The sequence below is a fragment of the Charadrius vociferus genome, unplaced genomic scaffold, assembly GCF_000708025.1.
Source record: "Charadrius vociferus isolate BGI_N301 unplaced genomic scaffold, ASM70802v2 scaffold261, whole genome shotgun sequence".
Taxonomy (NCBI): Eukaryota; Metazoa; Chordata; class Aves; order Charadriiformes; family Charadriidae; genus Charadrius; species Charadrius vociferus.
This window is the reverse complement of record NW_009646856.1, coordinates 2220664-2237169: the sequence shown is the minus strand read 5'-3', so window position 1 is coordinate 2237169 and position 16506 is coordinate 2220664. Positions and strand designations below refer to the sequence as shown.

At 35.6% G+C, this 16506-nt stretch overlaps 1 protein-coding gene across 2 annotated transcripts in view; it reads right to left on the bottom strand.

The window, feature by feature from the left end:
• The window catches only part of EPRS (glutamyl-prolyl-tRNA synthetase), a 37836-nt gene that overhangs the window by 20128 nt on the left and 1202 nt on the right, over positions 1–16506 (bottom strand). Inside the window, exons 2-12 of one of the 2 annotated variants that reach the window (XM_009894308.1) lie at positions 13065–13164; positions 11035–11191; positions 9736–9875; positions 8976–9070; positions 7561–7687; positions 6822–7014; positions 6293–6464; positions 5094–5327; positions 3601–3685; positions 3206–3265; positions 714–824 (exon numbers count right to left, since the gene is read on the bottom strand). In XM_009894308.1, the coding sequence (XP_009892610.1) occupies positions 714–824; positions 3206–3265; positions 3601–3685; positions 5094–5327; positions 6293–6464; positions 6822–7014; positions 7561–7687; positions 8976–9070; positions 9736–9738 (1080 nt within the window). In that variant the 5' untranslated portion in view covers positions 9739–9875; positions 11035–11191; positions 13065–13164. Of the gene's footprint in view, positions 1–713; positions 825–3205; positions 3266–3600; positions 3686–5093; positions 5328–6292; positions 6465–6821; positions 7015–7560; positions 7688–8975; positions 9071–9735; positions 9876–11034; positions 11192–13064; positions 13165–16506 lie in introns of those variants that run through there. The other variant, XM_009894307.1, reaches the window with a different exon arrangement.

The following is a 16506-nucleotide window of genomic DNA, read 5'->3' as shown; positions in this document are numbered from 1 at the left end:
AGCTTAAGTGTAATTTGTGATGTCATGCTCAAAGGAAAGCATCTTTCCTAATTGTAGTGCCAAAAAGAATTATATCAGTAAGACACTACCCTTCTTAAGGGATATTATTCTGTTTACTGGATACTAAGAGTATCAAATTAGAAAGTTCTTAACTTTTGATAATAACTATTTGCTATCTGCATTTTAAAGTCGTATTAAAAAAATCCAGAGATTGGTAGAATTAACAGGCTATATCCCTTCTCTACATAAGTCTAATTTTATAAACTATTTTAAAAAAAAATCTCCTACATTCCTTACTTGTATGAATAAGTAGTATTGACTGGATTATACCCATAAAGCTTGAAGAAAATTTTATATTTAAACTTCTCTGTGCAAGATAGTATCAAACAATAACAAAAACAGTCCGAGCATCGCTCCATACTTTTAACATCTCACCTCTTCTGAGAACTCCCAGAGAGGCCTTTCAATGCACGGTCTATATGCACTCTACATATTTACAAAAGCAGTTTCCTACATCCTCTTAACAGAGCAAACACATTCAGCAGTTGCCCAGTTTTTGACAATTCTGTGGAAAAAAAAAGTACACCTTTGTTTTATCTCATGCTGGCTGAGCAAGTTAAAAGCAGGACTCTCCTTGCTGACTGCTCCAAGCCAAGGTACTTCCAACCTTACTGATCTGCAATACAAGAATATTAAGAGAGTAAAATGAGAACCTTTGGATGTTTAGCCACTTCTTTCATCTCCTCTTGAGCTTCAGGAATATTTACTGGGACCACTGCATCTTTCAATAAAGCAGTGTACCGAGGTGCTACTGGGTCTATAACCTGCAGAAAACAAATGAGGTGGATCATAAATATACGACATTGATAGACATATAAGATGATGTATAAAACAACAACCACCAAAAAGGAATATTTACTGGTATTCTTTATGTTACTGCATTTTTTTATGTTTGCTTTAATTTTACTTTAATCCAAAGCCATAGAAGAGAAAAGTGAGAAAATAGTGGTAATACTTAACAATTTCACATCTTTACTGAAATACTTTGAGTAAAAACTATAGATTGGGTACTACTGACAGCAGAAGTAACCAAAATTAAGAGCTACTGCCTCCTAGGGAGGATAGCAAAATGTACTTTGATAGAGTGTTACTATGCACATAGGCTATTTCACCTGTACCACTTTCTCTCTAGGTAGCTGAATTTAAAGCGATAATTTATCAGTGCAGTTCGTTCTTTTTCAGGCAGCACAAGATCTGATCCCATACTCATTTTCCAGGTCAGTACTCCAGCAGAATCAGGGACAGATCTGGCTATAGAGGAAGCACCAATTAAGTCTGCAATTTTAATACAGACGCATTAGATACTATAATAAGGCAACACCGTAACCTTGACTTCATCAGGATTTCTACAACATGAGTCTGGCAAGAAAAAAATACCTCTAAAATGTGTTCCTGTATTTTTATTGCCCATTTTCAAACTCAACTGACATAGTTTTTCACAGGACTTTTCATACATGAAATACTGGTTTGTCAAACTGTTCATAGGCACTTAAAAACATAATTCAAGTATAATAGTTGTCTAGGTCCAAAAGGAATATCAGAGATCTACCAGTTTAATTGGAATCTAACACAAAGGAAAACACCTGCTTTTATTGATATAAAGTGACTTTTTTTCTCCTTAGTTTACTCCTGCTCAAGTGAAAAACCACATGGCAATTTTAGAAAAAAAAAATATTTAGCATCTAATTACTTCACATTAGCAAGGAAGGTGATATGATGATATACTTTTAAGAAGTCACACATTTGTAAGCTCACAGTCATCGAAGTCAGACTCCTAAACGTTAGACACTTTAAAAAAGGACTATGCATCTCAAGATAAAGGTGTAGTATGTGATTTAATATCATAATTTTGATAATTAAATGACTGAATTTTACAAGGTTAATATCAGGCACTTTATTTTACTCACTAGAACTCAGAATCCATCCTCAGATGACTGGCATTAGAAAGTCAGTAACATAATTACAGGATAACATATAAAATAAGAGCTCTCACACTGATAAGGTCTTGGAGCTCAGAACTACCTGCACGCAACCAATTGTTTTTGCTTATATTGCAGATTGCAAACTATTTGCACAGATACATGTAAATAAAATTGGCTGATAAATATGGTGCTGTCCAAAGAGTTGAGTCAGAGGTCTAAGAAACTCAGTTTAAAAGCCGATTCAAAAAATGCGCCCTGTAGATTTTTCCCCAAAATGCAGTTCTTAGTTGTAAGTATATTTATGCAGCAACAGAAAGAACCAATTCATAAACCTTTGTGTATGTAGCAGGCCAAGTGCAAAATACATGAAGAAATACAAGACACATGCCAGACAAGCAAAAACTACTTAAATGAACAGATCTGGGTACTATCTAAGCAAACCCAAGCAGGAATCCCAATGCAAAATAACAGGTGTTTCCACAATCACACAAAATATGCAATCAGCATTATAACAATTCGCCTTATTATAGTGTCCAAGCATCCGCTGCCAAGAAGCAACTAACCATGTCAAGATGCAATATTCCTTATCTGACATTCAGTCAGAAACATCAGCAGTGCTGGCTTTATCTACATAGGCAGTACACCCAGCCCGTTAGTCCTTTTGCCACAGAAAGGAAAAGCGGCCAACATGAATCAAATTGAGTAAGATTTGTGTTTATGTTAACAAATAAGCCAAACCAGAAACGGGCAGCCTTTTAAAACTAGGAATAATGCATTTTCAGTGGGTTTGTAGAGCTCCTGTTATGTAAGCAAATGTGACTGTGCTATGAAGCTGCAAAATGATAGCTTATGCTATGTATGCTTACAGCACTGTAAGCTATATGCTAAGGTAAAAAGCATTAAGTAATACCTTCTTACAGATAGCTCGCAGCTTGAAAGCAGAAAAATGAAATGCAGTTTTCACATCAGATTTACAGCAAATACCATTATCCTTCCCCATACTACTAAGTAAGGCAAGCAAGTATTGATATAGGAGAATCAATAGGATTAGTGCTAGTTCAGGTTAGAAAGGGGGGGACATTCCATTTTCCTGAAAGTGTGCCAAATGATGCAACGTACTGCAACTGCTACTGTAGTGATAAGCACTCCAATGAACGCTGGATTCTCTACACATCCCAGAAAGAGGATATCAGGACTAGCATCAAATTCAAGTAAGCACATACCTTTTTGTTAAATGACCAAATTTTATCCCACTCCATATTCACGACAGATCGAGAGGAGCCCTGGGAAAAAAAAAAAAAACCAAAACCAATATTAATATAAATATTCTAGCTATTAGACTCCTTTAACGACTACAAACCCTCTATATGGTTTGCATTCATCCAGTTTAGAAAGGCACCTTGAGCTTGCAAAATAAACACTTTTTGAAGTAAGAAATCTGCTAGCCCATTTTGCCAGGACCTGCCCACAAGCGTTAATATTATTGAAGTAGTACATGTGAAAGGAGCAAACCTTCAAAAGGACAAACCTCCCAGCAACAAGTACTTTAAGTGAAACTTCACCAAAACTTGTCCTTACCAAATGAGGTTCAAAAATCAGAAGAGAAGAAAACACCCACCTGAGCAGCAATAAACTGTTTTAGCCCTTCAACTGTCATGCCTCTTCTTAAGACACCACGCACAGTGGGAAATCTTGGGTCATCCCTAGTAGAAAAAGACATTTCATCAGTGTCACATGCTAAGTTCTACCTATTAGTCAGACTGATCAAAAACTTTACTAATACTGCTGCACACAAAAGACGCAGCTTCAGTGTATTTTGCTGGTGTGAATTAAAAGCTAGATGAGAAGATCTAGCTGAAAAGTCTGAGCTCTTATCTGTACAAAACGTGTGGTGCATTTTTATTTCTGCTTCACCCCAGGGAAGGAAGACATCTCTTGGTGAAGAGGCTCTAATCCTATATCTATTCAATCTTTAGTCCCTCAAAAACTCGCAAGGCAAAAGTTATGTCTCTATCACATTACTTCCTTTTCAATGGCACCTGAATAATGGAACCTGAAACAACAGGGCTTGATTCTTTCTTGTTCAAGAGAAACCAGAAAGAGATGAGTGACAATGACAATGTTATCTCTCAATGACATTCTATGATTTTATTCTCTTATGCAATAAACAAAATGGCCTAATCTGAAATGTAAAATATGTTTTGGTGGGAATACGAATCAAACCTTGCTGAGGAATGAACAGCGAGGCTTAGGGAGGGAGAGGTGATATATACCTCTAGGGAATAAAAAAAAGAGAATTTTAGCTCTAGCCGAGTAGCTTCATGCCACAAATGAAAACCAAAAAATCCCACACGTGGCACACCTAAGCAAGAAAACCAGGCAGCCTAGGAACTTGTGTACAATGATGCTCTTATAGGCTGAGCACAGAATCATCTAAAACCAGCCCAAGAACAACACTACAAACAGTTGTCTGATTTAGCATTATGCATTAATTTCTTCAGACTCCTGTACTATGAGGAGAGGACTTCAGATGGTGTGCTCCCACAGCTAGCCCATTGTGCTAATAAACAAAAGGAGCCTCTCTAGTCTCCGAACTACTTGCAGAAGTGTAAACCCATCGTTCACCCTTTCTAGGAAAACACTTAGGCGACTAGACCACTGAGCACTACCTGCAGAAATCCAGTTAACATGAACAAAAGAACAAAAAGAAGGGGAAGGAGGGCAGGTGGGAGGGAAGTAAGATGGATTTGACTAGATGGCTAGGACCGGAAGTTCTTCAACTCAGGCTCCTTTCTGGCATTGCTCAGGAATGTATCTGATGACTCAGAGTGGAAAATGTGTTAAGTAGCACCCGCAGCAAGAGCCAGAGTCCAAAAATAAGCTACCTCATGTTTATTACAGGATATGAATATGTATGTACACAATTACTGTAGAGTAGTAAACAGATACACTGTACATGCAGAAGCCGCTAAAATTAATATATATTCTTAAATATTGTTTAAATATTCTTTCATGCTGCTTTGATGTCTAAGCACTGTCCAAAACAGAGAATGAGTGCATCAGTCACAATTATCCTAAGGAACAATGCTGAACTACAACCATGTAACATACCATCCGTCCACAAGCCCTTCATTGACAAACCACGTAAGCTTTCTCTTAGAGAGCACAGTGTTGTTGAGGTTCAGTCGGCTATACTCCCAAATATATGGTTTCCTTATGCCCAGTGCCTCAATGATCCAGTAGAATTGTTCATCTCTGTCATGGTATTCGGTTGTTCTCAATGCATGTGTGACACCTTCAATACTGTCAACAATGGGGCAGGCAAAGTCATATGTGGGATAAACCCTGAGAATAAAGACCTTCAATTAGCAGGGCAGAAGAACAAAACACTTTCCTCGCATATAAACATTTAAACTAAGCATAATTTATATTTATATAGTATAATCTATGATCCTGAAAACTTTCAGATCAAGACTAAAATAGCACATACACAACAAATTGTCCATAAAAATATCCACAGGGCAATACATTTTTAAAAACACAAAAGTCTTCAAGAAATTAATAGATCATAGCTGTAATATTAAAGACTAAAAAAAAAAAATAATCCTACACTGCTACTGCTTTTTTTCAAACACACAAAATGCTGACTTATAGGGATTTTTTTTTCCCTTAAATGTCAGAAAGAATCATTAGTTGATTAAATAACGAGCAAAGTTTTCATGTTTAAAAACAAACCCCTACCCACAGACATAGCTTTACTATTACATACACATTAAATCAATGTTTCCAAAAAGGGAGTTGTATTGCTGGAAACAGAGGTTTCAAATAAGCACTGAACCATAGCCTTGAACAATTGGGTAGGCTTACTTCAATGCACGATGTACTAATTCTTCATTCTGCACAAAGACAGCAGTTGCTGTGAAAACGGAAACAGCCACTCAGGTAGGCAGATCAAGGATGTTTTGTAGAAGTGTAAAATTACAGTGGTTCTGTTTGAGCTCCCAGAGCTAAAGGAAACAGCTCTGTTGTCCAAGACACAGCCATTAAGTCTTAATTTATGTTGTGACTCAAAGCTCTTCATTGACATATAATGTATTTATGGACCAAAACTGAAATAATATTTACTGGTGACCATGATGGCCAACTCACAGGATAAAAAGATCATTTGCAGAAGTTTCAGAAAGTCAAGAGACTCATTATATATTCTGACTGAAAACCACTAGCAGGTGCCAAGCATTAAAAGAAGTTTACTAAGGAACAGTAAATGCCCTGAAAAGAGCAAAAATCACACAAGGATGAAGTGGACATACTTGTAGGTACTTCCAGTACGTGGGTGAGGCTGGTTTTTACAACGATAAAGAGTTGGATCCCTCATACATCCATTGTTACTGCTCATATCTATTTTTGCTCGTAGACAACAAGTTTGCCCATATTCTGTTCCCTTTTTCATTTCTTCCCACATTTGTAGATTCTTATTAACACCTAAGAACAATAAAATACACAATTTTCTAAGGTATTACGAAGTTGACACAGAACCACATTTTAATACTGCAATAACAAAAAGCAATGTTACCCCCTCTTTAGACACTGGAATTCATTTTTACACATTTCACATTTTGAATTTTTTAAAAGCGGTAATGAGTTCATACATACACAAGTTTACTGCACTTGTCTAAATGTACACTTACTCCAGCCTTGCAGAACAAAGCACTAAACACTTCCTATAAGGACCTTAGAGATATGCAATTAGTCATCTCATCCATCTTTGTTAATAAAAATGAAGTTTTGATGCCAAATTAAAAGGATAAGAAAGCAAGACGGAAGCATAAAATATCTTACAGTTATTTCTGTGTTTAGATTCCATTCTTTGCTCACGCTCTGCTTTCATTTGTTCTGCAGGAGTATCATCCACATACGCCTTCCCTTCTTGAATTAGCTTCTCAGCATATTTCATTATTGTTTCAAAGTGATCTGAGGTATATGTAAATTGATCTGGTTTGATGTGCAGCATTGCAACATCTTCAAGAATAACCTGAAAAGTGTGAAATTGTACACTGTAATATTCAGGAAAGCTAGTTTTCTTAAACCTACATCCTCTTCATGCCAGATGTGGTGGGTTTTTTTTAACGCTCCATTGTCCAGGAAGGATAAGCCATAAGAATAATACGACATGCATGAAAGAAAAGAGAGGCAGGCACTTATCATTCATTCACAGCCTATAATTATATGAGAACACTTAAACAACTTCAAGAAAGAGGTAGAACAAGAAAAGGAGATGAAAGCTGAAACAAATTACTTATTACAGACTAAGCAGTATTTATACAATAAAAACAACAGTGTATTGCAAGAGTTGCAAAAAAAAAAAAAAATTGGAGAAAGGGAAGAAATAAACTACCAGTAAAAGGGCTTTAAGTTTTTTAAGGTAAAGATGATGGAAATTTCTTCCAAGCATAAGGCTTAAGTGTAATACTGATACCATCAAAATCTAGTGCAACAAAGTGTGTGAGAGCAGATCTGCATGTCATTTAACTTTGAATTAACTATGCAGTGTAAGAATTTCCCTGCTCTCTTATCATACCTTTTCAAAGTCTTCTTTCTCTTTTTCTGGATTAGTGTCATCAAATCTCATAATAAGTTTTCCTTTAAAGTTAACTTGGTAGTGCTGATTTAGCAGGGCAGCTTTAGCATGACCAATATGCAGATATCTAAAAAGGAAATAAAAAATAAATACATACACCAGCACTATTTCAGCTAGACTTTCCCTTTTTATTTTGTGAGGGAAGGAGAAAGAATGGAAAGAAATACGTAAGTCTAACAAAAAAGAACAGAACAGGGTATTTGTTGAAATACTATGTACTTATGAAAATAGATTATGGTTATTCTACCATAAATTTAGTAGTTAACTGTTCAAAATACCTAAATCTGTAAATTAGAGTGTCACTATGGATATAAAGATAGGACTGCAATTATCTTCAGTTTTACAGCCTAACTTTAACCAACTGTTGATGATACTCAGTAGTAGCTACCAGATAATCTGAAACTATCACATTCAGAAGAGTAGAATTTTCTGAAATGGTGGTTGCTGTTTATTTTTAACATAAGCTAAAAAGTTACTGTCAATTTAAGCTAAATATAAAAAACCCAAATCCACCAAATGAAAATCACTTCCAAAAAAATTAAAAATGTGTCCTTAAAGAACAGCGTTTTAAGTAAAACACTAGAATTAAGACACTAAAAGCTACTAAAGTAATGTGAGAACAATATATGTTATACACATACATAATATGTAAGTTATGATATTCGATCAACAGTTTATACTGGACTAATAGAGTAAGAAACTACTACAGAAGCCACATGATGCTGAACAAGCAGTTTAATGAAGAAATGCCATCACGGAAATTTTACAGTTCATCAGACAATTCTAAAAAGAAGCAGAAAATTAAAAGTTGGCTGAAAACTGTATTTATTAAATTGGCTCATCAAATGTCCATTGTGTGGTCTTTAAGGAGTTTGTGTTTTGGGACTACATACAGCCTGGACCCCCAGGCCAAAGGCATCCCATACACATCCAGTGTCAAGCTTCCCAAGGGAGGCTATCCATACATCTTTCCTTTCTCAAATCTGAGCTTCTTTGAGAAGCACTACGAGTCCTTTCACCCAACCAATAAAGACCATATTTATACATCATAGCTCCTATCAGTGCACACGCCTCCACGATCCATGCAAATGCCATCCTTCTGCTTCTCATCCCACTGCTGAGCAGCACCATGTCACCTGCTGGCAAGTAACCTCCCTATTCCAAGTTCAGGCAACAGTGCCATGAGGTAGAGAGAAGTGAACATACAGCTCTAACATAGGTGTGGACAAAACTTTAAATACTCTTTTGGCTTAAAAGTCTTGTCTGATAAGCTGATTGACACCCTCACCAAAGCACACCTTTCTTTTTTTGAAAGAAATAACAAATAGAACCTTCTCAAAGTATTTGTTTCTTACCCACTTGCTTCAGGAGGAAACCTTACAATGACCTTTCCCATCTCTGCACCAGGAAGTTCAACAAACTTCCCAACATCCGCTTTCTTTTCTGTTGCCTTAAAAATTAACAGAGACATAATTACAGAACTCATTACCTGTATAATCAGATATAAAACTCTGGATAATAGCTTCTGCACAAATGTCTCCTTTCAAACCAGATGACAAAAAGCTGCCATATTGGACCCCAAATTCATCTCTTCACAACTTTCACATTACTTGCAGTACATCAAAACAAGAATAATTCTGGACTTCTCAGTTATTCTGCCTTCAAATTTGATCCAGGACTGAAAAATCCCAAGTTGTTTAATTTATTCCATAGAAGGAAACAGTGACTAGCCATATTTTCATATCTTGGTGTTCTTAACCTGAATGTGAACATTAAGTTCAATCAACCAAGGGCTGCTATCTTTGCAGGTCTATCAGGATCTCAAAATCCTATTTAGAAGAAGCAAACAATATACCTAAAATATATCTAAAGAGCAGTGGTGATTAAGAAGTGCCATTTTTATATGGTTCCATTTAAGCACTTGACTATACCACTTATGCCTTTCTAAATACGAAAGTGACGTACTTGTCTTTAAACAGTTTACAGAAATGTAACTTACTGTATAACTGATTCCTTTTAACTTTTAATTCTCTAACATAAAAAGAAAAAAAAAAGTCTTATAGCGTATTCACATAAATAAAGCTACTCTCTCTAGAGGATCTGAGTAAATCTTACCATTTTAACCTTTGGTGTACCAGAAGCCCACTTGGCTCCTACTGACTGAAAAGCACGCTGTATCTCAAGAAAGCCATACCATCGCTTTGCATGGACAGGAGCTTTGTTTTGCTGTAATTGCTCTTGCCATATGTTATTATCTGTTAGAAAACAAATCATTTTTCAAGCTATTAAATTATAAAAATAGAATGAATACCAACAGCAATTTTTAAGACTAAAAAAAATTTTAATTTTAAAACACCTACTTGCACTCTCTTCTGAAAAGACATTTAATCATGGGGACACAAGTCATTCCAAAGCAAATTAAACAAACTCCCCCCAAGCCCAGAACATACTGCACTCTTTCTTGGATTCAACAAAGCAGGAGGTGACTTGGGAACATATATTGTTCTTTGTATCACCCACCTCAAAATTAATAACAACTTTTTTTAAGACAGAAATAGATGATATCCCTCTAGTGTGTCTGCATTTGATGTTTTCTAAGCTTTATCAGATGTGAAGCATGTATCAATACTATCCTTTATTTCTGAGAGGCTGTAATCCCACAATCTAGTTTTCAAGGAACACAACTTTGCTAGAAAGATTCTGACAGGGAAAGGAGAAAAAAAAATATGGAAGTAGTACACTCCCTTCAGATTTCTCTAAAGAGCAGCAACTTTGAAAAAATACTGAAAGATGTTAGTTTTTAATCTTGAATATGCGTTTTACTTTCAAGAGGAATTTGGTTATACTGAATGGTAGACTGACACCTATCAGCTTTAGACATAAATCTAAGAGAACATAAAAAACAAACCCATAAAAACAGATCATCAAAGCTTCTTTTAACCACCAAAGGGTATTTCACAGGGTAACAAACACCTCTCTTAATAATTCAAACTAAACACCAAAGAAATTTCCTCTACTAAGATAATGTCATGGAAAGGTCTGTGTATATAATTTTACTCTGTATTACAAAATAATTTAAAGATTTAATCCAAAATTTTGGGCCAGAGCAAATTTTCATATTTAGGCAACAGGTAATAAAAAGACACTCTTACAGTTATCACAAGAGGTTAAAAAAATTCCCCATCTATGATTACATCCTATAAATTTCAAACATTAATTTAAAAAAAATCTAGGATTTCGCAAGCTATACTATTCCCATCACTAGCGATGCACAGGCCAAAGCAGTATGCACAACAGTATACAGCCTGGCAAACAGCTAAGAGTCGCTACTAGCATCCACAAAAAAGGAAATTTGAGGACTCCTGGTACACTCTGATTGCAAGCCAATGAAAGTGAGAACATGTATACTGGTACCTTTTAGTACAGCCCAGACACACAAGTCTGCAAGACTCAGAGAGTTTCCGACCAAGTACGTTCTTAGGGACAGACAGTGGTTGAGCTCTTGGACTGCTGAAAGAAACTGGCTGTCTGTAGATAACTTTGTAGCACTGAACTCCAGCCAATGGTCAATCTAGTTTTAAGGGACAAAAAGATAGTTAAAGTTACTAAAGGAATGAGAAAGAAGCTTGTTAAAAAACTGAAGCAATATACAATCCATTTGATAGTTGAACAGAAAATACTGACTGAAGCATTAGCGTTGTATATATTGGACAATAAATCATAATATGCGCTTAAAGAATGTTGAAAACAAAATACACTGAAACATTTACCCAGAACCATACTAAATGATTAAATTTAATTTCTTCATTTAGGATGTATTTAAACTGCTGAAAATACCGACTTTACTGAAGCTATTCCCGCTAGTAAAAATAATCAGCATTTCTTAGGTACTTATTTATCACTTACAGTATATAATAATTGCCATTATCCTTCAACTATTTAGACACCACATTTGTGACCTATTTGATCTTCCTGGTGCTGGTGCTGGATAAGTGTATCATTTTCCTCTCAGTCCCTATTCTTCTCTGTCTCATCTCCTTTTAGATTTGAAGAAATCAAATCCCTCCCTGACCTCATTTCCCTCTCTTCCCTCCTGAAAAACAGTATTCTCCCATAGAAGGAAATATTATTTGGGTACATAAACAAAAAAAAACCCCAATAAAAATCATGCCCTTGGTGAATAATGCCTTGTTTATAAATTGAATCCCTCAGTCCTGTCTCTTCTAGTCCTCTGTCCCTATTTCATGTGCAAGTGTTCTGTAAACTGCATCAGGAATCCTTCCAATATTTGAGCCAACGTGGCAGGCACAGATGTAATTACACCACCACGGAATTCAGTTCAGTCATTTGCAGTTATGCTCCAAAATATTTGCACCACAAATGCAGCTGCCACTGTACTTCTCAAAGTATAAATTTATTTTTAAAAGATGCAGAAGTGAAAAGAAGTATTTTATTAGAAATAGCAATCTTGAAAGTGTGTTTGCAGAGATCTTGGAGCTTAACTTAAAAACAAGGGGTTTGGTCAGAAAGCTTAAACAGCCACAAGATAACCTAAAACTTTTTAAATGCCTTACAAGCAATATACTAAGATAACACTTCCCTAAAACCAGCTATATGGGCTGAAGAGTGATTACTACTAGCTTCAAGTAGTTGCAGAAAAGAACTGAATCAAGTTCTTCAGTCCCTCCCCAACGTTGAGAGGAAATAAATTTCACTTTATCTGTTAGTTTCAGCTACCAACTTAAAATTCAGCATATGATTATTCTGAGCTAGACTTGGGAAGAATTCCTTCTCATTTCATATCATATCCACAGTTCCCAATAATTTTTTGTAATCTGTGTAAGTAAGGAAGACCAAAAAAAGTTCCCTCTTTGGCACAATAATTCTGGTGCCCTCATGGCACCCCTAGGGAAGCATTACAGAATACACGACTTTGCACGAGGGAATAGTCCATCTATATGGTCATGTCTCGCCACATTTACCTGAATGAAGTCAGGGTTTTTTCCATTATACACAGCAAAAACTAATTCAGTATTTCAATGTCATATGGTGTTCCTTTGTGTTCCACTGAAGTGTTACAAGTTAGCAACTGATGGCAACAGACCAGAGGAAAGTGAAGAGGGAAAACTACAGACATCACCTTCCAACCTGAATTATCTTCTATTAGTGAACTGTCAGGTTATTAGTTGCTGTTGCAGGGGTGGGAAACAGCAACCCTTTCAAACTCAGATTTATGACTCTTCTTTATAAGAAAGAGCAAGCTTAAGAAAACAAAACCCTCAGCATCCCACACAGTTGAAATCTCAATCTAACAATAAAATTCAGAATGATAGACATAAAAAACCCACCAACCAACCAACAAACAACAACAAAACCCCCTTTGATTGCAGGCCGAAAGAGAGGAGAAAAAGAAGAATTAAAAGAGAGGCATGACTCCTCCTCACCTCAGTGTGTTCCAACAGATTCGAACCATACAACCCAGCAGAACCAGCAACTCTAGCCAGATAACGCGCTATTGAATTCACATCAGTAAATGAAACATGCCTAAGAAAAGCAAGAGGCAAGATAAAAGTGTATTAAATTACTACCTCCAGTTCTATTTTAATTGTACACACATAGTTGAAACATGTGTAAAGCAACAGCAAAATAATTTCTGGGTGAGCCAACAGGTACCAGGTCACCAGAATAAAAAAAATATCTACCAAAAGAATATATCAATCCTTGTTTTTCTATCACCAGATTAAACAATAAGCTTCTAAACATGAAACAATTTTGTTTAGATAGACAGAAATTAAGAAAATAGAACTCTGATTATTCTTTCAAAGACTAAAACTCTCTCTCCACATCTGACAGAATGCATAAGCATAACTTGAGCTACATATTTTGCAGAATATAAGGAGCTAAATCAACATTTGTTTTCTTTTCTTTTTATACAGGAAGGACGACTTTGAAGAGGATTCATAGTGAATCTACAGAGGAATCAAGAGGTCTCCACCATGGTTTTAAGGGCTAGCATCAGAGGAAAAAAACCTGTTCATTTGTTACACACTTTACTCAATTTACACTTCATAGAGACTATCCCCTGTTGAACAAACTTGGCTGCCTGTATTTCTGTTTTTTACTCGGTCTTCACCAGATAAGACTCATTTGAATTTGTTTTTCCCATTCTGCTGTTGAAAATTCTCAATAGATTTGGAGGCGAAAGGCTCTCCAAAGAGCATACTTCTTTCTGTGTTTTAATCTCCCTCCTCTACCTTACATACACTGTTACAAAAAACTGTATATTGTCAAAAATCTGACTTCAAATTCATCTAAGATAAATGTGAACATTGTCATTAATATTTACTAAAGAACTTTGGAAGAATGATGCATCACAACCATCAAGCCTTCAGATAATACCCATCTCCACAGTCCCACATAGGTGTAGATTACAAAATTAGAGCTCTAATTGCTTCCAAACAAGCATTGACATCAACAAAAACAGTTCCTGTAAGTGTTCTGTTCCACTCAATTTAATGGACTGAATGCTACACTTCAACTTGTCCAAACAAGGTTTCATTTCTCTTTTGCTGTTATTCTGTACTTCCTGGTACACCTACCATGTCCTTTATAAAAGAGTTTTTGATAGCCCTCAAAGAGCCTTGCAAAAATCAATGCAAGTTTTGAAAAAGATAAGAAGACTTCTTGATATATTAACAATTATAACAAGTCCCATTTTTAGTACAAATGGATCAGCCAGTCTCGTTACGTTAACTGCACTAAAACCTAAGGAACATAGTTCATCTGTAGTTTTTTTTGCTTCTAGCTTTTCAAGCTTCTAGAATCCAGTATACAGACAATCCATATAACCTAACTAAAAACAAAAGCCACAGTGGGGGGGCTTAACATACACAAAATATGTCCTAATATAATTTCACGCTGCTACCAGATTTTAATGCAGCTTTTTCAAACTGAGAAAAACAAAACATTTCTAATACATTTGTATCTACAGAAAGCCCATGAAACATGTTTTTGTTGTTTTCATTAGTTCATACTAAAACAAATACCCTTGATTACTAGAGCAAAACTGAATAAATATATGAAATGTGACAATATTTTAAGTAAAAACACACTTGTGCTTAAAAAGTTGTTTATTTTCTTTTGGGGATAAAAAGATCTACTTCCACCCAAACATAGTGCTAGTTGGCCTCCTTCCTTTGAAAAAGTTACAAAACATTAAGGCTGCTCTTTGCAGGTAGTGCCTGCGAACTCGGGGTAAGTAAGGCCGAATAAACAGAGACAATATAATGTTATAGACAGAGTAAGTGTCTCTTGAAAGTGACATGAAATGCCCCATAATTAAATACGAGGGCGAAGATTCAAGTAGCAGAAGACAAGATGGGAGAAGAAAAAAAAAAAACCACAAACACAAAACAAAACACAGAGAATCTCCAATTGAAACAAAGCATTATTTGAATTAATTTGTAAAAAGCATTGCCAAATGGTTCTGTGCAGAGGCTAGATAGATCTGCCTAAGAGTAATACCACTCTGAAGCATGCATGTGTTCACAACACAAAACAGAAAAGTTGTACTGCGGTTTGTTATCTGATAAGATGCAGTTATACTAAAACACTCCATAAAGCCACTAGCATTTAGCAGAGTGGTTTGTTTAGGAGCTACTACCACATGAAGTTTTGAAGCTAAGGATCCAAAAATAACCTTTGAAATAAAATTCTTAATCTCAAATTAGTGATAAACTTTTCAGCTAATTAGCTGACAGATAAGTTTCAGCTAGTTAGCTGAAAAGTTTGTCACCAGACTTTAACTGCGCTACAAAATATAACCTAGAAAAATAGCACATAAAACGTTCTCTCTTGTTCTAGTCAAGTCATTAGGACTAATGGTTTCCTGAAAAAAAAAAAAAAAAATCAGAAAAATGAAAGTCTGAAATATCCCAAGTGAATTTCAAGCCATGCCAAAATAAGATAGCTTCAGCAGAATTGATGCCATGAAATCCATTTACCAAAAGCATTAGTTGAGATACGAGTTCAGCTGATGCTTCTCAAGTTACAGATACACTTTTAACAGACTTTAAAATAGAGAATCAATTTTTAAAATGATTGTACAACTGAACAAGAGAAAATTAATGCAATATTGAGGTTTGGAATAACTTCTTAAACATAATCCAATGCCAGGGATGAGACAACACGGACACAGAAAAAATTCGTCTGATGGAACCATGACTCTAGACATTATCCACGCGCGGACAAAGTGCAGAAGAGCTTGTGCTTTACATTTCTGACAATTTCCATTACAGCTAAAATTAGTGTTTTTGCAATGCAGTGGGAAGAAGGCATGCTAATATAAAATTATTTAATAAAATGAAATATTATTTCAAAGTCAAGTATTTAAATTTATGCTATTCCAAGATCATCCCCATGTGTCACAGGACTGCATATGTGCATAGATATCTTTTGGTATACACATACACACACTCTGCCTAAACTAAGAAAGGAAAATGAAACCAAAATCTAAGACTACTTAAGGGGAAAACTCTTATGCAACTAAAAAATAACCAATTAACTCTCTGTTATGTATGCTGTATACCACAGGTGTGTAACACACACTGAAAATTATTAATGCTGTCCCAATTAAGACCAAGTGCAATCTGACACATTTCTTTTGCTTCAATTCAAAATCACAAATTCAATGCCACCACTACGCACAGACAACACATAAAATCAGACATCACAGTAAGGAAAGAACTCATATCCGAGTTCAAGTCTAACATTTAGAACAGAAAGCAATATTTGCAACCAGTAAAAAAATCATTATGATCAAGGATTGTGAACCATCCTGTGCTTTGTTTTTTTTGCAGAAATACATACATAGTGACAAGCTCTTTC